We start from the raw sequence: 21187 nt of genomic DNA, 5'->3' as shown, positions 1-21187 counted from the left end.
GAACGAAATTTGACATGCATGTTAAGAATATAAGGAACATGAAATTCAATGGTTGAATTTTCAAAATTCATACTCAAAAAAGAAATATATAAGAAGTATGAAGAGTTTCTCTCCAAACTAGTTTGGAGAGAAACTTTATTCTATTTTTTTTTATGAACTACCCATCTGCTGATTGGGTGATTTTGTTTTTTATTTTTATTTTTATCTATATAACAACTAATAGCCGAAACATTTGACCTTAGCTCATTGCGCCATGTGGCTACATAAATTAATGCCACGTCTACCATTAAAAAAAATAGAACAATGTATCTTTTCGGTGGTGCTTATTTAGTTACAGTGGGTAACTACTTATTATTGTTTTTTTTTTTTGAGAAACTACTTATTATTGTTTATATAGGCTGTTTATGTTGTGTTTTCTTCTTTCCGTTTTTCCGTTTTCTGTTTTTTTTCCCCGCTGCGAGAACAAACTCAGCAAACGTTGTGTACCAAAAACAGAGTGTCCTTGACGCTACTGCTATTGGTAATTTTTTTCTTTACAAACATTAGTTGGTCTTGCTTACTCTTGCATTAGTTGGTCTAACTCTTTCAAACCCACACTGTTTCAGTGGGTAACTACTTACAGCAAAGATTGTGGACAAAAAACAGAGTGCCCTTGATGCTACTGCTATTGGTAATTCTTTTCTTCACAAACATTAGTTGCTCTTGCTTACTCTTGTAATAACTAATAGCCGAAACGTTTGACTTTTTGTTAACCACTCCTCATTGCGCCACGTGAATATATAAAATTATGCCACGTTTACTTTTAAAAATACTAAAACATTGTACCTTTTCATTTGGTATTTTTAAAAATACTTAAGCATTGTGCCGTTTCATTTGGCGGAATAAAAGAGACATTTCAATGATATTTTTACTTTTCAGTTCCATTGTGTTCCGTGGCTTATATTAAATTAGACACAATGTTATCCTAAAAAAAACTATGAAAACTTCAAAAGATCAAGTGTTGCACTCACTATGAAAATGAGAAACTGTACTGTCCGCTTAAATTACGTTATCATCCACTATTTCCATTCATTCAACAAAAATAGGCAAAAGAAAAGGAAACTCTTCTCCTGTTTGTTCTCTGTTCGTTTCATTTCTGCAACTCCATACACACAAGGTCAGTATAGCGTTGTTAATTTTCCTGTTTTGGATTCTAAATCTGTGTAGTTTACCAAATTTGGTCCACTTTCATTCCATTTGTGTTTTCCGTTTCTAAACAACAGACATAGGGAAAAGAAAATCCAAAATCGCAAACCAATTTTGCCTCTTCAGAAATTGAAAAGAATCCTTTTCTTTTATCAAGAAACAATAGCATCTCTTACAATTTGACCCATTTTGCAACTGTCAAATTCTCCCATTCGAGCAGACACACACGGATAAACCCTTTCCTCCATTAAATTCCTTACGCATATTTATTCCTTATTAATTGTTGTTGCTCTCTATCAATTGGTAAGCCCTATATCTTCTCTAAATTTCATTGACTTCTTATGCATTTCATGCATCAAAGGTAGGTATTTCCATGCTCATGCATAATGATTAATTTAGCATTAGTCGAAAACTTGGGTTAGCAGATTTTCATATGAATGTTTGGATTGTGAAAGGGAAGTTAGTCCTACCCATTGCATTTGGGTGTAAAATTTTGACAGAATCAAAATATGCTGTTGTTCTTGACAGTAGCAGGTTTAATTATGCACTTGAAGTGTTCGATAAAATGCCTAGAAGATGCAAGGTTGGTTTTTATTGGGATGCTTTGGTCTCAAATTAATGTCTCTACTTTTTTGTTTTGAGAATTTTTCCAGAGTGAAATTTTGAGTAGAAACAAACAAATAAATAGCAAATAGTTTGTTAAAAAAATGTGTTACTGCATATTAAGGGATTATTTACTTAATATGGTTGTGTGATTATTTACTTTTTGATAGTTTGTTTGGTGTGTTTCTATCTTTCATCTTTCTCTTCTGTCATTTTAAAAAACCTCTTACCCTTTCATTTTTTGTTGAAATTCAGATTCGCTGAGTTTTTCTTGTCAAGTAATAATAATTCATAATATGCCAAATTTTCAAGGGCCTCATTTACATTGTCCCTTATCAGTAATTTTGTATTTTCAATGACATTTTTTTTCTCATGTGCTAATGTAGATCTATCATCTCTGCTCTGGCTTATAAGACAGTTGGTGGCTATTCAAGCCTCCTAAGGTATTTCTTTCCTTCCTTTTATCTCTAATTTACAATATAAAGGCATTTTCATATAAATTTACGTCACATCCTTCATCATTCAGTACATGTTCAAACTCCTTTGAGTAAATATTTAACGTTAAATTGATTTTAATTAGTTTTTTTTTCATATAAATTCTGTAGATTTATTCTTAGTTTCAACTAAATTAATGACTTTTCTATGTAGATTTCCTATCTCCTCTCACATTGTTTTGCCAGTAGCAATCCACTGTTAGTTTTTTTGCTCTCTCTGATTTTATTTATTTTTATTTTTTTCAGTAAATTTGTAATTATTTTTGGCTAATCTGAAGTCCGTTTGGCTGTGCATTTGATCTGAGCTTGATGTGGTTTTTCATGTGATTAGGTTTCAATCAAATGAGAAACCAGTTAGTAAGATGTAATGACTTAACTATTTGCACATTTAATAAGTAGCACTGATCAATTTGTTTGTGGATTAGTGAGCTCAAGAAAACCAGTTAGTGAGATGTAATGAATTGTCTAACCATGCAAAGTCTCTTCTAACAACTTGGTGCAGGGTTGCATCTAAAGGAAAAATCGAAAATGGTTGCTCTTGATGTTGTTAATAAGGAAGCTATTGATCTGGCATGTTCTTTTAAAAATTATACTCTGTTATCATCTTACAACATGCCAACTTTATCTTAATGAATGTTCCAATTAATGAATATTCTTTGTGAAAATTCATAGCTGCAAATATTAGAATAATTAATGTTATTAGCTTTCATAGTTTACTTATAAAAAAAGAAAAAAGAAGCTTCATAGTTAGATGATGGAGTTTAGTGGGCTCAATTGATACTTTAGTAGAATATATTTTATTCTGCCACAAACAACCATTTTTTTTTATCCTTTATTTTGTGTGGAATTACAATCAATTGGAAGAAATTAGATCTTTCATGTTTAATTCAAGCAGGTATGAATACTTTGATTTGCCTAGAATCAAGAAGCATGAAATGGATGGAAATGCAAAGAAATTTTCATTACTTTATCTTATTTGATTGGTGCTAAATTAGAATTTGCTTTATGTTGGAAATCTAATCCCTAAAGAAGTTTTTGAGTATCTTAATTGTTCAAGAATGGATTTGACCTTTGATCAATTGATCTGATGCAATTCAAGAAAGATTGGATTTGTTTAGATACAAACTTGAGGAGGAAAAGGTTAGTAAAGAAATGTTTAAATTTTATATTCATCCCTTCTTTTTTATTTTGCCATTATTGCTTGCTCAATCTCCCTCATTGATTGGTTCTTCTATTCCTTTATTTTTGGTGTTATCTTTAGTGTCAATAAAGTTAATAAGTTATTTACTTTTTCGAGGAATATAAATTGCACTTTTGGTATGGGACTATTGAAGGCACTGAGGAAAAGTAAGAACACTGCTAGGGGGCTTGAAACTACTCTTTGTTGCTCTTTGGGACCATGATTTAACTTTTCCTGAGGTGAAATGAAAATTTCCATCCATAATAAGTGAGGCATACAAGCATAAACAAATTATTTTTGTATTTATTTGTATATGAGTTTTGTTGTTATATTATTGCAATTTTAACGTTGAATTTGTTATATGAACCTATGGTATAACCTCAAGTTACTATTAATATTTAGTCATTTGTTCATATATCCTTTAGAGATAACATATATAATATTATATCAAGATTAATATGAAATTAATTGACATTTTATATATTAGTACTTAATAAAGAAAACAAATATGTATAATATGTTAAAATAAAATTTCTGAACTTTCCCGTGCATAGCACGGGTTAGCGACTAGTTATTATTATTATTATTATTTTTATAACATATGCCTATATGAATAAAGGAGAAACAATATCAATTAATAAAGGAGCAACAAATAATTAAAGGTTGTGCCTGTCTTTTAATGTGTTTTTTTTTTTTTTTTTAGTTGAGATGGTTTGAAATTTTAATGGTTAGTTGTTAATATTTGTTAAAGATTGTTGATTGCATTGTTATGCTATGTGTGTAGTGTTGTTATGTGTTTTTTTTTTTTTTAACTTCGCCCCCCTAACTTGAACTTCTGGCTCCGTCCCTGTAAGAAATTCACCTTTGATGCCCCTATTTGTTTTCATACTAGTTACAACTCACAACTTAAATTCGATTGTTGTTGAAATGTATGGATGAGATGACTGAATTTGTAATGATGTTTGATAAATGGCGGGTGGATTAGTGGTTATTTTTTTGTATCATTCACTAATTTTGATATCAAATATATGATAAAACAAGTTCATAATCGATTTTTGAATCTGAAATAGGTGGTTAGTAGTAGGCAGTTCTATTCTTAATTTTGGAGAGGTTGGAAAGCAGATGTCATCACACCAAGTTCTAACCTTTATACGGTATTACCATAGAATGATCTAAACTAAACTCAAAACACATGCGAATGTTATAATCGACTTTCCATTGTTTTCAAATATGTTATCGTGCATTACACGGGTGAGTACATCATCGTGGATCACACGGATTAGTGTCACATTATATGTGGGGTGTAGAGACTGGAGATATTGACAAGGACGAGGACGAAGACGAGGAGTTGCTCTCCTTAGTCTTTTGATCCAGCAAATTTCACTAAACCTGAGCTGGTTGAATAATAAGTGCAGTGATAGAGTAGTGCGCGTAAGTCACGTCTGACAGAAGTACATAGCCCTACATTATTCATTTCATTGGCTCATCTCTCCTGTCTTCTGAAAGCATAATTTAACTTTCTACATGCCACGACATAGGTTATTGAGAATAAAGCTAACAAACATATAAAAGATCCGATCTAACATAGTCCGATGGCAAATCAAGTCAAAGTCAAGCATTATAATTTCTCTTTGGAATATTTTCCAAGCAAGCTGGATTGTTCGGTATGAACCGGTTTCTCCCATTGCTTTATTTTGATTTGATACTTTTTTTTTTCTTTTCTTTTTTTTCCAACTTTTAGAAAATGGACCTTTACAAATATTGTCTAAAAGAAAAAGTATAAAGGGTAAAAGTATGGCTACTTTTAAAAAGTGTGGTTTAAAATATTTTCTTAAATAGACACTCTGAAGGTGGTTAGAGCACTCAAATTCAGTGATCTTAAACCAACTGATGCTAAAATAGAGAATGCTTTAAAACCCATTAAAAGCTAAAATCATATTTATTAAACCTGGACTGATCTGGTTGGAAACGCGGTGTGTTGTGAGAAAAAGATTTCATAGAACTGTGTCATTATGTGGCACCCATGAGTAAGACAACCAACCGTGTGAGATGGGGGGAGGACTACAGAGAAGACTTAAGACAACCAACCGTGTGAGATGGGGGGAGGACTTCAGAGAAGAACTTCTTCATTTTTTTTTTTTTTTTTTTTTTTTTTTTTTTTTTTTGGAGAAGACTTAAGACTACAGAGAAGACTTAAGACAACCAACCGTGTGAGATGGGGGGAGGACTTAAGAGAAGACTTTTTTTTTTTTTTTTTTTTAGAAGACTTAAGACAACCAACCGTGTGAGATGGGGGGAGGACTACCGCGAAGACTTACCCTATGTTTGGAAGTTTTGAGAGAGAGGAGAGTAGAGGGGAGTAGAGGGAAGGAGAGTAGTGGAGAGGAGAGTAGAGGGGAATAGTTATCCTCCACTTTATTTGGATGTTTTTAAAATTAAGTAAGGGGGAGAGAAATAATTAGTCTTTTCATTTGTAATTTTGTTAATATAGTAAGGGTAAATTTGATAATTCATTTGGTCAAGTATTTTTGTTTTCCAAATCTCTCCAATTTGGGGAATTAAAAATGAGGGGTTGGAAGTAGTTCAAACCCCTCCAAATCCCTTTCCCTCCTTCCTTAAAAAACATCCAAACAAAGTATGTAAATTACTCTCCCTTTCTTTACTCTACTCCCCCTCCTTCCCTCAACATCCATACATAGCATTAATAATTGAGTCTAGTGGGGACTTAATAATTGAGTCTAGTGGGGACTGTTGCGTCATTTTGTTCGCACATTTTGCATAAGTGAGATTTGACTTGATATTCCAGCCACACACTGCACATTGACTAGAAATGTATACCAACTGTTTCTAGTGCCTCAATGTGTTCCACTACGTTTCGATTCATTCCGTGTTGGAATGGCCTTTTTTTTGTCTTTCGTTGGTAGTGGTAGTGGAGGAAGAAAGAGTGGAGATAGACATATAGAAGAATAGAAAAATGAAGATTCATTGATAGGGATTAGGGACCATTGGAAAAAAAAAAGTAGTAAGAATAGAAAAGCGAGCCAAAAGAAGATATGCTTTTTGTTTTTTTAATTGTAGGCATTCGGTAGAAATTATATGAAAGTGGGAAAACACTAAACAAAAATAGGGTTAATTACAAAAAAATAGAAAGAAAAAAAAAAAAAAAAAAAAAAAAAAAACTCTAAACTATGAGAAACTTCTGCTTTGCACCTCAAAGTTCAAACTATGAAAACTCACAATCACCACCTTGGTTGTAACAAGCTTTGCAAATTTCACTTCATTGCCGGATTGACTGTTAAAATTAACTGTCACATGACCATAAAAATTTGAATTCTTCGTTTGGCCTTTATTTTTAGTTATTTTACTAAAATTTTATAATCATGTGACAAGTACATGTTTGTTAATATTGCCGGTCAATTAGGCTATATGGGGTTAAATTTGTAAAGTTTGCTACAATTAGGATGATGAATGTAAGACTTATTGTTTTGGATGCAAAGTGCAAGTACCCTTATACTTTAGGATGATTTTCTACATTTAAATCATGCAAATATCTTTCTCAAAAAAAAAAAAAAAAAAAAATCATAAAAAAATCCATTTTCAATTTTTTTTTCCTGAGAGTTTGTTTTCATTTTTGGTAAAGAAGAAGGATATAGGAGAAAGTCATTTAATAGAATAAATATCTTTTTTACCATCCACCTTTTAAATGCTTCAAGATTCCCTCCCTCATTACTCACAATATATTAAAATTTTTTAAATAATATGATCAAATAAGGAAATAATATATTTTAAACACCTAAATTTTAGGTCACATTTATACTTGGGTAAAACACAATTCAAACTAAACTATCATTAGAATAAGTATTTATAATAGTAATTTCAAAAATCTCATATTCCCCCCATTTTTTATTTTTAGCTTTTGTCAAAAATGGAGAGAAAATTCGTAGTTGACGTGGTGTTTTTTTTAACCTTTTGATGTGTCATTTGCCACATGTCAGTCATCTAGATAAAAACTAGAGAAAACATGAGGATTTTAAATGAAGAAGTACTAGGGACACTAATTTTGGCACAAATTTGTGCCACAACTCGTCACATGATAAGGGTGTGTTAGTGGGCCATGTAGGGACACACCCTTATCATTATAACTCATCATGTGGCGAGTTATGACACAAAGTTATATCAAAATTGGTGTCATTATTTCTCTTCCAAACGGGAGGGGAGCCGAACCCTCTTTCTTTTAAATTTATATGGTCAAATCTTTTCTATTAGAGCATTCACATCAGTTCTTCTAAATTTTCTATCTATTTTACACGAAAAAACCTACTTTTTCTATTTTACACATCCACTTTTACAAACCACCCACATCAGTTTATCTATTCTACACATTTATTTATTAAAATATTCATTATTTTACTAATTTTTATTATTCACTCCCTCACTGTCCCTCTTTCTCACAAACTCACAGCCACCATCACCACCACCATCACCACCCAGCCACTGTCACCACCATCATCAGTAACCAAACAAAAAATAGATATCAACCCACATGAAAAATCATCAGAAACCAAAGAAAAATCCGATCATCCCTCTTTCTCACAAACTCACAGCCACCATCACCACCACCATCACCACCCAGCCACCGTCACCACCATCATCAGAAACCAAACAAAAAACAGATATCAACCCACATGAAAGATCATCAGAAACCAAAGAAAAATCCGATCAACCCACACGAAAAATCATCAAAAACCAAAGAAAAATCAGATCAACCCATACATACCGATCAACCCACACAAAGAAAAATCAACGCCGATCAAAACGCCATCGTCTCCATGCCTCCACGCCTCCATGCCTCCACACATACCCAGATCAACCCACAATCCAAATCAACCCAGACCAAGCAAACCCACACAAACCAAGACCAACCCACACCATAAACTCAGATTAAACCACTACCGAGACCTCCCTACGTCGCCGCCATCGATCATCGACCCAAACCCATACGGCCACCATCGAGACCACGCCACACGCCACGCACCGATCTCGCCACGCTGTGACCCACAGCGCCGATCTCGCCACGCTGTGAACTCCGGTGGCATGCTTTGAACGAGAGAGAGATGTGAGAGAGGGAGAGAGAACTGAGGATGAAAGGATTGTGTGGGTTTTTTGTGAGAGAAAGAGAGAGCGCACAGAGGGAGGTGAGAGACAGTGGAAAGGAGAGAGAAAAAACTTTAAAAAACTAAATACACGGGCTACAGTGCCCGTGTAAATTTACACGAGTATTGTAGCTCGTTTAAAAATTTAGACGATTTTACACAATTTTAAACGGACTGATGTGAGGTGTTTTTGAGTTCAAAATGTGTAAAAGTAGCCAAAATATGTAAAATACACATTTATACACAATTATACAAGAGCTGGTGTGAATGCTCTTGTGTTACCAACTTACCATGTGTATTGTAATGCTTTTGCATTGTTTACTTCCCGTCCCTGAAGACTGACCCCAAAAGGTCAAGCACGGGAGTGCTTGGAAATGCAGTGGCAGTGTCACTGTCAAACCCAGCTTTTAGAATTTTCCTGCCAAAGACTTAGAAAACTGACCCTTATTTCTAGCTACTATATATTCCGTTCACACTGGGTAACTGGAATTTTGAAATATTTTGGAAAATTCGGTTAAGCCCCCTTAAATACCCGAAATCAAAAATAAAAATCATATTAGACTAAAAAACAAAACCAAAAAAAAATCCCTTTATTTAAAAAAAAAAAAAAAAAAAAAAATCTCAGCCTAGAGAAAAATTTTAAATGAATTATATATTATGACCATATGTTTTGTTTGACATTTTGGTGGTTGGATTATTCAAAATTAAAATTTTAATATTTCAGTGCTATCACACTATTTAACTCCACCAACAGAGTTATTTTTCGTCATTAACAAGATGACTTTATAATTTAGTATCACCAATTATTTTTAGAATGCGTAATGATTAGTTTACAAAATGGTGCAAAGTTTTCTTATACATGGGACCCAACGTAAATTTCTTAAAGTGAGCAAATTCTTAGTGATTGCTCGCCAATTGCTCATCCATGAGTTGAGAAACCAGCATAACGAACTTTACCGCCAGAATTCAAATGACCAAAACAACTGTCTTCCTCTCCTTCCTTCTCCTCCTTTTCCGACATGCGAACTCTGAGTCTCAGCTAAATGGCAAAGAACAAACAGTCCTCTTGAAACTAAAGCAACATTGGCAAAACCCACCATCTCTAAGCCACTGGCAAAATCCACTATCTCTAAGCCACTTGAGCTCCTTAAACTCCTCTCACCATTGTAACTGGCCAGAGATCACCTGCACCAATGGCTTAGTCACCCGACTACTTCTTCAAAACAAGAACATCAACCAAACAGTCCCACCCTTCATCTGTGACCTCAAGAACCTCACAGTCATTGACCTTTCATACAACTTCATTTCTCAAGAGTTTCCTAAAGCTCTCTACAACTGTTCCAAGCTTGAAGAGCTCGACCTCTCGCAGAATTACTTCAATGGCACAATTCCCGATGACATTCACCGCTTGTCTTGCCTGCGCCGCCTCAACCTTGGAGCCAACAACTTCTATGGTAACATTCCATCATCTATTGGAAAGTTAACGGAGCTAAGGACGCTTAAGCTTCTCCAGTGTGCATTTAACGGTTCTTTCCCGCCAGAAATCGGCAACTTGACCAAACTTGAGTCACTGCAGTTGGCCTATAATGTAAACATGACAGCAGCAGAGTTGCCTTCGAGTTTCACGAAGTTGAAGAAGCTTAAGTTTTTATGGATTACTGCGTCTAATTTGAATGGGGAAATCCCAGACACAATTGGAGAAATGGAGGCTTTGGTGCAATTGGATTTGTCAATAAACAATCTGACTGGGAAAATTCCAAGCAATTTGTTTATGCTAAAGAATTTAAGTGTTGTGTATCTTTACAAAAACCAATTGTCTGGGGAGATTCCTCGGGTGGTTGAAGCATTAAACATTGATGTTATTGACCTCTCCGATAATAAATTGACCGGAAGCATACCTGATGATTTCGGCAAACTCAGAAACATGACAGGTTTGAGTTTGTTTTTCAATCAGTTATCTGGAAAAATCCCGGACAGTATTGGTCGTCTTCCAAGTCTGATGGTCCTTAAAGTGTTTAGCAACAATTTATCAGGGACTCTGCCTCCAGACTTTGGGCGGTATTCTACGCTTGTAGAGTTCCAGGTTGCAGACAATAAGCTTGAAGGTGAGTTACCAGAGCACTTGTGTGATAATGGAAGGTTGGTGGGTGTGGTAGCTTTTAACAACAACCTCACTGGAGAATTGCCAAAGTCGCTTGGCAATTGCAATGGTTTGAAAATTGTGACTGTTTACAATAATAGGCTTTCTGGGGATATTCCTTGTGGCCTATGGACTTCGTTGAATTTGAGTGTCTTGATTTTAAGCGACAATTGGTTTACAGGCGAGCTTCCTCAAAGGGTGGCAAGGAATCTCTCAAGATTGGAAATAAATAACAACTACTTTTCTGGTACGATTCCAGCTGGAGTGTCTTCCTGGAGGAATTTGGTGGTATTTGAGGCTAGTAATAACCTCTTTACTGGCACTATTCCTCAAGAACTAACATCTCTTCCTTATTTAACAACTCTTTTTCTTGATCAAAATCGACTCTCGGGCTCCCTTCCACCAGATATTATATCATGGAAAATGTTAAATACTCTAAACCTTCGCCGAAATAAAATCTCTGGACCTATTCCGGAGAAATTAGGTAATTTGGCAGGTCTTACAGAGTTGGACTTGTCAGAAAACCAACTTTCTGGCCAAATACCTCTCCAACTTGGCCTCCTGAAGCTCACTTTACTCAATCTCTCTTCCAATCATTTGACTGGGAGGATCCCAACACAATTTGAAAATGATGCATATGCCAGCAGCTTCTTGAACAATCTTGCTCTCTGTGCTAATAAGCCATCACTAAACATTAACAGCTGCAACAATTCTGATCATCGTAACCCGAGCAAAGTTCCCTCCAAATATCTTCCTTTAATTATAAGTTTTGTGGCAGCAGCTCTACTGAGTGTAGTAGTTGCAATGATCTGTATTTATAGGAAGGGAAAGCATGGATTTGATTCCACATGGAAGTTCACCACATTCCAGAGGGTGAATTTCAGGGAATCGGACATTTTGTCAGGATTGACAGAAAATAATGTGATTGGTAGCGGTGGATCAGGGAAGGTATACCGTGTTGTTGTCAATGATTCAAACAATTTTGTTGCTGTGAAGAGAATTTGGAATAACCGAAAGCTAGAGCAGAAACTTGAGAAAGAATTTCATGCAGAAGTTAAAATACTGGGTTCGATTCGACATTCCAACATAGTGAAGCTGCTTTGTTGTATGTCCAATGAAAATTCTAAACTTCTAGTCTATGAGTACTCAAAAAACCGTAGCCTGGATCAATGGCTGCATAGGAAGAGTAGAGCATCATCCACCTCAAGTTCAGTCCAGCATGTTGTCCTGGATTGGCCTAAGAGATTGCAGATAGCAGTTGGGGCTGCCCAGGGGCTCTATTACATGCACCATAGCTGCTCCCCACCAATTGTTCATCGAGATGTGAAATCAAGTAACATCCTTTTAGACTCTGAGTTCAACGCAAAGATAGCTGATTTTGGTCTAGCCAAGATGTTCAAGCAGGGAGAACTTGCTACAACGTCAATTGTAGCTGGTTCTTTTGGCTACATAGCTCCAGGTATGTGATATACAAATTTATAAGTTTCATTCTAATAGTGATGTTCGTTTCCTCCTTTTCCATCAGTAGGAATTCTATTTTAGTTTGTGTTGTAAATTTGAACCGCAGAGTATGCTCACACAACACGAGTTAATGAGAAGATTGATGTTTATAGCTTTGGGGTTATCCTTTTGGAACTAACTACTGGAAGGGAAGCTAGATATGGTGATGAACACACATCCCTTGCCGAATGGGCATGGCGTTACATTGAAGATGACATCCCTATAGTTGATGCATTGGATGAGGAGATCAAGGAACCCGGTTATTTGGAAGAAATGAGCTCTGTTTTCAATCTTGGAATCTATTGTACGAATAGAGAACCTTCTAAGCGGCCTTCCATGAAAGAGGTTGTGAAGATTCTGCTCAAATGCAACCAGCCACTTGTTTATGGAGAGAAGATTGCTGCAAGTTTGTACAATGCGTCTCCCCTCCTCAAGAATTCAAAGCGCAAGAGTGCGTCAGAATATGATGAGGAAATCTTGGCATCCATCGTTTGATTTCTTCTTTTAAGCACACAGAATAAATTTTGAACTTGACTCACTTGTGTTTGCCTAGTTTTTATTTAATTTAATTAGAAGTTGTGTTAGATTTCGTGCTCTAAAAAAAAAAAATCAAAGAATTGTTGGAGGTTGCTGAACTATGTCTATGGCTATGGCACAAAGGCTTGCTCAACTTGGAGAAGAAATCGAATGAGTCAAGAACCAGCTCCGCAAACGCAGGAGGCTCCTCTTCGCCTTTTGGCGATACCTACCAAAAGACCAAATAATAAGGGAAGCCGAGCTCAGGCTCCAAATGCTGCGAGCTGCACAGCACTGGCTCATTCTCTCATTGGCATTGTGGTTCCGCAGTGACCCAATAAATTAGAAGAAATTCGCTTATTAGATTTCTTTTGAATTTAAATGTTAGCTTTATCTTGTAAAGCCACCTACATATATAGCTTGATGTTGATTAATAAAAGAAGCTGAAAAATGTTTACGTGAATCTAGAACCAAATAAGAAAGAATAATCTCACTCAAAAAATAAAATTAAAAAAAGAAACAGCCAATGCAACCAAAGCATAATGACAACGGCAATTTCAGACTAAATATAATTTGTTCTCCAATTAAAATTATGGTGATAGTTTGAGTTTCCCTTTTCTTTTTAGGCCCTCCAATTATAAAGATATTTTCCTCCAAAGTTATCCTTCAGTCACATACATCACCATAAAAAGCAGAACCACAGTTTTCACTGGAGGTATTATTTACTACTGCATCAGTGCATCTCGTCCCTTACATTACATAGGAATTCGAATATCACTCCTGTCTTCTCAAACACTTGTAAATCTTGGGCACCTCCAACAAATATCTAGTTGATGTCAGCAAAGACTTACAAACTTATAGGGTATATCTTTCAAAGTTAGAAGCAGAAGGACATAATAGATAATACTGTTATGTAGAAAAGGTTTTTGCTAGCAGACCATGAGTGCTTAACCGAGGCCTTAATATAACCTAAGGTACATTCTTCAACAAGTAACAGTGTGTTTGGTTTTCCATGGATTTTCAAAATTGAAATATTCCACATTGGTGATGCACATCAAATTGCGTTTTATTTGCAATAGAAATAGGAGAGAATGCTCACCAAAGTGAATCCTCAAAAGAACAGTTTACATTCCCCATTTTATTTCCTGACTCAGGACAAATGGACTCAAAAAAGATGCGGCCGTACCAACAAAATGCCCCTACCTCAAGATAAGAGCAGAATGAGAGGCAGCAGCAAGAAAGCTTGAGCCCTGCATGACTGGACTCTCCAAACTCGACTCACTGTTCAATTATATGCTCTGCAAAACCATAAATTAAGGTTTTGCTGGTATGTCACTCGAACTAGGAGCTAAGACAAGCTCTAAATGAACTGGAATTGTGAAAAATAAAGTATAAAGGAAATATACAAAAAATAAAAAGCCATACTTCTTGCATCTACCTTGGCTTTGATCATTTCTCATGATTCCTCTACCCCCACGTATTGGGAATGAGATGCAGCAAGGAGGGCAGCTCCAATACCAGAACCATCGTTAGAGTGCTCAATGACAATGCTCTCAGCAATTTCCCCTCCCAACAATTCCTTGAGTGTACTCTCCATACAGGCGCTGAATTTAGTGTAATGCTCATACAATCCTCCATCCAGTGCTATCACTGACTTCTGCTTCTCCCCATCCCTCACCGTATCTCTTCCCAATTTTTTGAGGATGCCAAAGATCCCAGCAGCGGATAAGCGCGCACCACGTGTGGCAACAATGTCACAGAGCTCCACAATCGTTTTTCTCATTTTCAGGGATGTGTTAGATATCTGACAAAAACAAAACATTAACATGTAAGGAAACAAATAAAATAGTGTCTGCTACAATGAGTATAACCGAATTCTTTTTTTCTTTTGTAAAGGTCTTACAAGTACAAAGTTCAACAGGAAAAAATTTTGCATCTCTATTAAAATGCTCTCCAACAAAAACATGTAATCTTAACATAAAATTTTCATCCCCAGATAAAGTATCACACAAAAGTCTGTTTATTAGGTATCCTTTGTTTCTTTTCTTTTAATAACCAAACACATTAAAAATAGAAAAATGAAATGCATAATGGTAAGACTAGATAATATAGTTACAATTTTATCCAACAGTTAGGACGCCGTATCATACCTCTAAGATATCCTTCAATTTGCCCCCAACCACTTTCAGATCTGGAGATGTGTCATGATGCATGGCAGACATGTCTGGAGTCCTGCATATTTTACACCAACACTGTAAAAACTCTAAAAGCTCCAGCTATTACAAAATGTATGGGCAATCCATCCATGTGGCCAAATGCAAAGGAATCTTACAGAAGCATAAATTTACATCAAGTTACAGACACAATATTAATGGGCACAGCTTAAGAACAGACAACTCAAACAGAGTCAAACAAGCGACATAGCTCAGGGCAAAAGGAAGGAGAGGAAAAATAGGTGACAGAATGAGGCTTGTAGACTGCCACAAACTCTATTAGTAAAACATGTTTTGCCCAAGACTGTTTTCTTTAATGTTATCCTTCCCCACCTCATTTTCCTTCTCAATGATTCTAATACTGTCAAAAACTTCCTAAAGAACAGTTTATAATCAGATGAGAATACCAAATTTAAATAATATAATAAAATAAAAAGTCCTCTAAATTTGAGTGTGAAGGACTTCTGTTTCATAAGGGCAAAATATAGAGAGGGAGAGAGGGGAGGGGGGAGGCAGTCAAGCATAAATTCCAGATAATGGACAAATTACAGCTTTGCAGTCGTAATAAAAATTATTAGATATAAAATCGAATTGGCCAAGAGAAAAAAGACTACAACCCATTCACACAGTCCATGCCAATGTTGACATTTTTTATCATTATAATCAGCATATTAATCCGCAAAGCTTGACCTATCAATGAATCTAATTGTTTATCATTTCTTACAAATTATTAAATAGACAAGCAGCAAAGAAAGCCTCAGGTTTCCAACCTCCAGTGGTAGTTCCAATGCATTGATACCCCCAGAGTTCCACCCATATTTGCAGCCAGAAGCAACTACAACAATTTCTAGAAATCCTGTTATGCTGAACCAGAAGTGATTTGGAAAGTGGGCTAGGTTTTATAGTTTGTGGATTTGGTTTTAAGATGGGGAGGGAGTTGGATGGCATGGTGGTTACTGGTAAACCTAGGTGCTAGTCATTACTTGAATCACGGGAATGCCAACTACTCTATGATGGATCCTCCCAAGCAAAGCCAAAATCAAAATAACTAATTCAGTATTTCATAGTTGAATAGGTCAATATTCATTGTTGCACCATAAATCTGGAATGTAAGAAAACATTCACAACCTTCAACCTGGATAAGTAAAAATGGTCTCACCAACACCAAGAGAGACAAGGTCAAACCAGTTGTCCTACCAAAAATTTGACCTACCTTAGTATGAAAGGAATTTGCAGTTTAGGTGGAACAGTATCACCAAAAAAGTCAGCTTCTTCAGCCATCCTAGACAAAACTCTGCGTACAATTTCCCCCAAATACATACCAGATATTATCTTCTCAAAAATCTGCACACAACAATCTGGAATGTTAACAGACATAAATTGAGCCATTCTTATTAGCAATGATGTAATTAAACTATAACTAAAAGTATGTTCAGCTGTTACCTGTTCTCCAGGGTTTAAACTCTCAACATCCAATGCTTGATCATATTCTGTTAGTGGAAGGTGTGATGATCGGAAATTACCCCACTCCATGTTGATAACCTACAGCATGATAACAATAATTGTGAGTTCGTTAATTGTCTTGCACTTGGCAATCAACGCTGAGAACCTAATTTCAAGCATTTCTAAAAAAAAAAAAAAAAAAAAAAAATGCAAAGGTATCAATTTCACAACGATTGATAACAAATAATTGAAGCATGCTAACAAATATTTCTATCAACAGCTTTATCAAATCTCTCAAACAATTATTAAAAAATAAAAAATAAAAAAACATATATTTTAAGCATGCTAACCATCTCTCCTGATTTAGGTAAAAGACCATGCCACTTGGGAATAGCATGTGCCCGCTCTACATATGCTGCATTTGTTCCAGTGCCCAGAATGACAGCTGCAGCGACATCCTGGTTGTGATATCTACCTCCTGCTAATGTTCCAATGGTATCATTCACCTGCATCACGCCAGCAAGTCAGCATCATCCATAATAAAAAACAAAGTAATAGTCAACAGGATGCAATACCAAGAAACCCAACACGGATATTACATATACCCAAGGGTTATTTGTCCACTTAAGAGCCTAACAGGAAAATTTTAAGCATATCCCCTGGAAGTTGGGGAAAAAATGGTCTTACCAAAGCTGCCACACGCATATCAAGACCGATTTTTTCCATGGATTTGGTCAATTCTCCAACCACATCTTGTCCTACCTATATCATTGCAATCAAGAAAGAAATTAAAAGAGAAGAATTAAAAAAAAAATTGAGAGGTAATTATCTTTCATGATAAATAACAACAGAAATATGTTCGTCCAAAGCTTTCTGAACCAACTATATGAGGGATTAGCCCCTGCACAAAACCAAAGATGAACCATTTGCCCAATATAAATCCATGACCCAGCACGCTCCGATGCATTAAACACTGAAGATATGCATGTGTGTGTGTGTGTGTGTGAGAAAGAGAGAGAGAGAGAGAGAGAGAAATACTCTTGCACTCATGATTAGGACATTCTTTCATGAATTACCACCTTACAATAATTAAATTACTTTTGAAGCATTCAAAGATATATATTCAGATAGAAAATATTTGGATTGGAAAATTCTCAATTAGAAAATATTACAATAAGGTTCTTCTACAAGTCAAATCAGCCTCACTAAGAACTTCTTTACGTCATCAAGGATCAGAGTGACACCAATCATTTATGCATGAAAGCTAAGTCGAACTCCAATCATCAACATCTGCTCTCAAAATATGTACTTGAACTGAAATCTCTTCTCCAAAAGCAGGTGCAACAATTTCAGTGACAACAGAATGTTCTGAAGTGCTTTACCATTGCCCATTACATCTGCTTTCCAGGTTATGACACTGGGAAGAATCATTTTTCAAACCAGATCAAGTACTAGGCCATGTCTAGATGCCTCTAGGTAAACGATCATGCCCATAATATGATCAACAGGGTAAATTATCAACACTGAAGAAGAAGGTGCCACAATGAAACATTTGCAAACTACACACATAATGGCAATAATTGTTTATACAGACAATCAGTACCAAAAACATTTGCAAAGTTTTGAAGTATGATTATCTGGACAGTGGACCAAAGACTAAATCAACAAATTGATAATTACAGACAAGGATTGCATTATCAAGTAAAAGATGTAAAAAAAAAAAGTCAAAAGTAATCAGGACTTACTGCATCTTCAATATTGAATCCTTTTGTCCACTTTATTAAAGTCCCTGATGAAATTGATAATTGCCTCACTGGGAATGAGAAGGTAAAACCCAGCTCCCTTTGTCTACCAGGTGCAGGATGAAATCCTTCACCTTCTGTAGCAACAAATTTTGCAAGCGCTCTGGCTATAAAATCAAATAATTCCTGGAATCACATCATTCAGATTATTTTAGAGTTTGAACCATCTAAAGCATGTCAACCTTTGACAGACTTGTTCAAAGAAACACTAACTTCTGATGTCCCAGTCATCAAGTGTGGAGGAATTGAAACTTCATCAAATTCTTGATTGACTACAGATTTGTCTTTCCCACCCAACTGTACTCGCAGGACTCGGAAGTTTGTGCCCCCAAGGTCCAAGGCATAGAAGAGACCTTTCTCATCCCTAGAAAAATAACATGAAAATGAGTAATGGGCATGCAAGCCGAATTCTCAATTCAACGGTACACAAGATATAGTCAGCTGACGTTGCATCCTTTTAGATGAGATTATTTCACAGGCAAGTTCTTTGTTTTCTATTGTATCCGCATTGTATTGTGTCCAGTGCACTAATGCACTGGAGGTAAAACTCGAATGCCCTCACTGATGACAAAATGACCAAATCCCATGAAAAACATACCAAAGACGCAAACTATGAAAGCATGAAGTGACATTGCACTTCAATATTTTCCTAAAAACCCAACTTTTTTATTAAATCATCATAAGTTATAGATAAACATCCAATAAAATTGGAAATAATTGCCAGAAGAAATTCCGTATTAAAGTTGCATGAAAAGCATCCAAAAGAGTCCCCACATTCAAGGAGTCCTATGAGCTGAAAAAGCAAAAAGTAAATAACAAAGAGCTAGAGCTTGTAAGCTACATGACATGAGATTGACAAGAAAAATTTAATCAAACAATGAAGACTCAACAAGTTAACATGTAACTAACTCCCAAAAATAACCAAACAAACACAAAGTTTGAACAACAAAATTAAACAAGAGAAAAAGGTTAGGCAAGTAAAAAAAGAAAAAAGAAAAAGCAAATTGCAAAATTCAACATAAGATTCGAGCATATCCTAATTGAATTTCATCCAATTTAATTACGATATGTAAAATTTAAATCACCAACCAAGATGCTTTCCTCCAGCAACAAAATTTAATTCAAGCACCAAAACTTTTTATAATCCCTAAAATACAGATATATCAAATTATACAATGAAAATTTATATACAAAAAAAAAAAAAATAATAATAAAACAAAAAGAAATTCAAACTTTACTAAATAAAAATAGCTCTTTTGAAATCTGATCCCCAAAAAGTAAAATAAGTGCTTGAATCAAGGAGTCCTCTTTATCACAATCAAGATCAAATACATATCAGAAAAATGAAAAAAAGGGAAAATTCAGAATCAATTAAATTAAAAAGAAAAAAGAAAAGGATTTTGATAAGGTTACCCGGTGGGGAGGTTATCGACGTAGCTGATGAGCATCTTGAGCTTGCTTCCACCCTCAGATGCGAGGCCAGCGTGCATCTCAACGGTCATGGCGTCAGCCACCTGTCTGAGCTTGGATATGGGGGTCCCACACTTTTCCTCAACCTCCTTCAGGATCGCCATAGCCCGGGCCCACCTTCCCGAGCTCTGCATCCTGTGTCTCACCACCAGCGCCGCCGCAGCACAAACCGCCGCCGCGCACACCACCGCCGCCCCCACCGCCACCTTCCCCATTCTCTCTCTCTAAAAAAATACAATTCCTGATAGGTTTCAACTTTTATTAGTGGGAGAGAGAGTTGAAGACTGTAGATCGGAGGGGATTTTTGCTAAAAATGGGAAATTGAAGAGCTAGAGCTATTTTCCCGGAAAATCATAAGGTTTCTCGGAAAGTAAAGGTGTGTTCTAGTTCTAGGAAATAAAAGCTTAGTTATATTATTATTTATTGAGTATTTTACTTTTATATAAGAGGAAGATAATTAATAAATACTAAATAGAGAAGTACAGGAGTGAGTGAATCTTTTTTGGGAGTTTGGGTTTTTATTTTTGGTTTTATTATAATGGGGGAAGTAAAAGTAGGATGGAGTCATGGAGATAAAATGCTTGGTTAGAGGAAAAAGGGTCATAGTTTGGATTCTAATTGCGATAATGACATAATAATAATAATAATAATATCAACAAGCTTAGTTCTGTCTACTGTCCTACTCTGTGTCTGGGACCTTGTTTCTTTATCTCTAGGACAAACTAGCTTGCTTTGCTTACTTCACAAGGACAAGCATGGTTTGCTTTCATTCATCCAAGCTTTTCTACTTTTTTTTTTTTTTTTTTTTTAAGATTTGGGAAGTCCACGTGTACGGCTCTTGCTTAATTGCACGTGTGGTCTGAGAGTTTATCCATCTCTGCTCTATTTCTCTTCCTTCAAGGTTGTTCTTTTTACGTAATTTCTGGTTATTATTACTTATTAGAATCTTTCTTAATCTTTTTCGGGATAAGTTTTTTTTTTTCTAACTTGAGTCCGCTGCTGCTTTTTTTTTTTTTTATCAACATTTTCCTCTCTAAATTTTTCGTATTTCCTTCTTAAATTTTTAAAAGATCCTTTTTTATTCTTAAATTTTACAAAATGTTCTACTTTACATCATTTTATTTATGTCCGTTAGTTTACATCTGATTTGGTTTAATAGAATGTTAATGTGGTAATTGACTTAAATTTTTACAAAAATTTGTTTTTCATTCCTAAACATTTAAAAATATATTTTTCATCTTTAAACTTTACAAAATGTTCTACATTTGCTCGGTATGACCGTTATTTTATATCCACTTAATAGGTTCCGCTAAGATTTTCCACTGTTCGAAATCCGAAGCACTACGCTGTGAAACGTTTAATCAAAGTTTCATGAGTTTACTTTATGTCCTTCCATTTTTCTTTTACTTTTGTAAGCAACCAAACAAATGTCAAGGATTTTCAAGTTCACAAAAACTTAAAATCTGAATAACAATGAAAGCGGAGAAT

General features: G+C 35.4%; 2 protein-coding genes across 3 annotated transcripts; one reads left to right on the top strand and one right to left on the bottom strand.

Annotated features, from left to right (window-relative positions):
* The first annotated feature begins 9470 nt into the window (after positions 1–9470).
* Positions 9471–14156, top strand: LOC126713702 (receptor-like protein kinase 5). The gene is made up of 2 exons (XM_050413541.1): positions 9471–12214; positions 12323–14156. The coding sequence occupies exons 1-2, from the start codon at positions 9586–9588 to the stop codon at positions 12748–12750; spliced, it is 3057 nt and encodes a 1018-aa protein (XP_050269498.1). The 5' UTR covers positions 9471–9585; the 3' UTR covers positions 12751–14156.
* On the bottom strand, positions 13820–20392 carry LOC126713703 (hexokinase-1). 2 transcript variants are annotated; one of them, XM_050413543.1, is made up of 10 exons: positions 19643–20392; positions 18443–18593; positions 18173–18355; positions 17115–17189; positions 16778–16933; positions 16428–16526; positions 16198–16328; positions 14922–15003; positions 14210–14575; positions 13820–14069 (listed from the first exon to the last, which is right to left on the bottom strand). In XM_050413543.1, exons 1-9 carry the CDS (start codon positions 19912–19914, stop codon positions 14228–14230), a joined length of 1497 nt encoding a protein of 498 aa, XP_050269500.1. In that variant the 5' UTR covers positions 19915–20392; the 3' UTR covers positions 13820–14069; positions 14210–14227. The 2 variants fall into 2 exon arrangements, with proteins under 2 accessions (XP_050269500.1, XP_050269499.1); XM_050413542.1 differs by having other exon boundaries at positions 13820–14575.
* Positions 20393–21187: the final 795 nt, after the last annotated feature.

The sequence above is a fragment of the Quercus robur genome, chromosome 2 (assembly GCF_932294415.1).
Source record: "Quercus robur chromosome 2, dhQueRobu3.1, whole genome shotgun sequence".
Classification (NCBI taxonomy): domain Eukaryota; kingdom Viridiplantae; phylum Streptophyta; class Magnoliopsida; order Fagales; family Fagaceae; genus Quercus; species Quercus robur.
This window is presented reverse-complemented; position numbering and strand designations above follow the sequence as displayed.

Excerpts from the sequence above, each read along its gene's own strand:
- LOC126713702 (XM_050413541.1), top strand. The coding sequence starts at position 9,586 with ATGACCAAAACAACTGTCTTCCTCTCCTTCCTTCTCCTCCTTTTCCGA. Across the intron at positions 12,215-12,322 it reads TTTTGGCTACATAGCTCCAG|AGTATGCTCACACAACACGA; the intron begins GTATGTGATATA and ends TTTGAACCGCAG.
- LOC126713703 (XM_050413542.1), bottom strand. The coding sequence starts at position 19,914 with ATGGGGAAGGTGGCGGTGGGGGCGGCGGTGGTGTGCGCGGCGGCGGTT. Across the intron at positions 18,594-19,642 it reads GTCGATAACCTCCCCACCGG|GGATGAGAAAGGTCTCTTCT; the intron begins GTAACCTTATCA and ends TTATTTTTCTAG. Across the intron at positions 18,356-18,442 it reads TGATGACTGGGACATCAGAA|GAATTATTTGATTTTATAGC; the intron begins GTTAGTGTTTCT and ends ATGTGATTCCAG.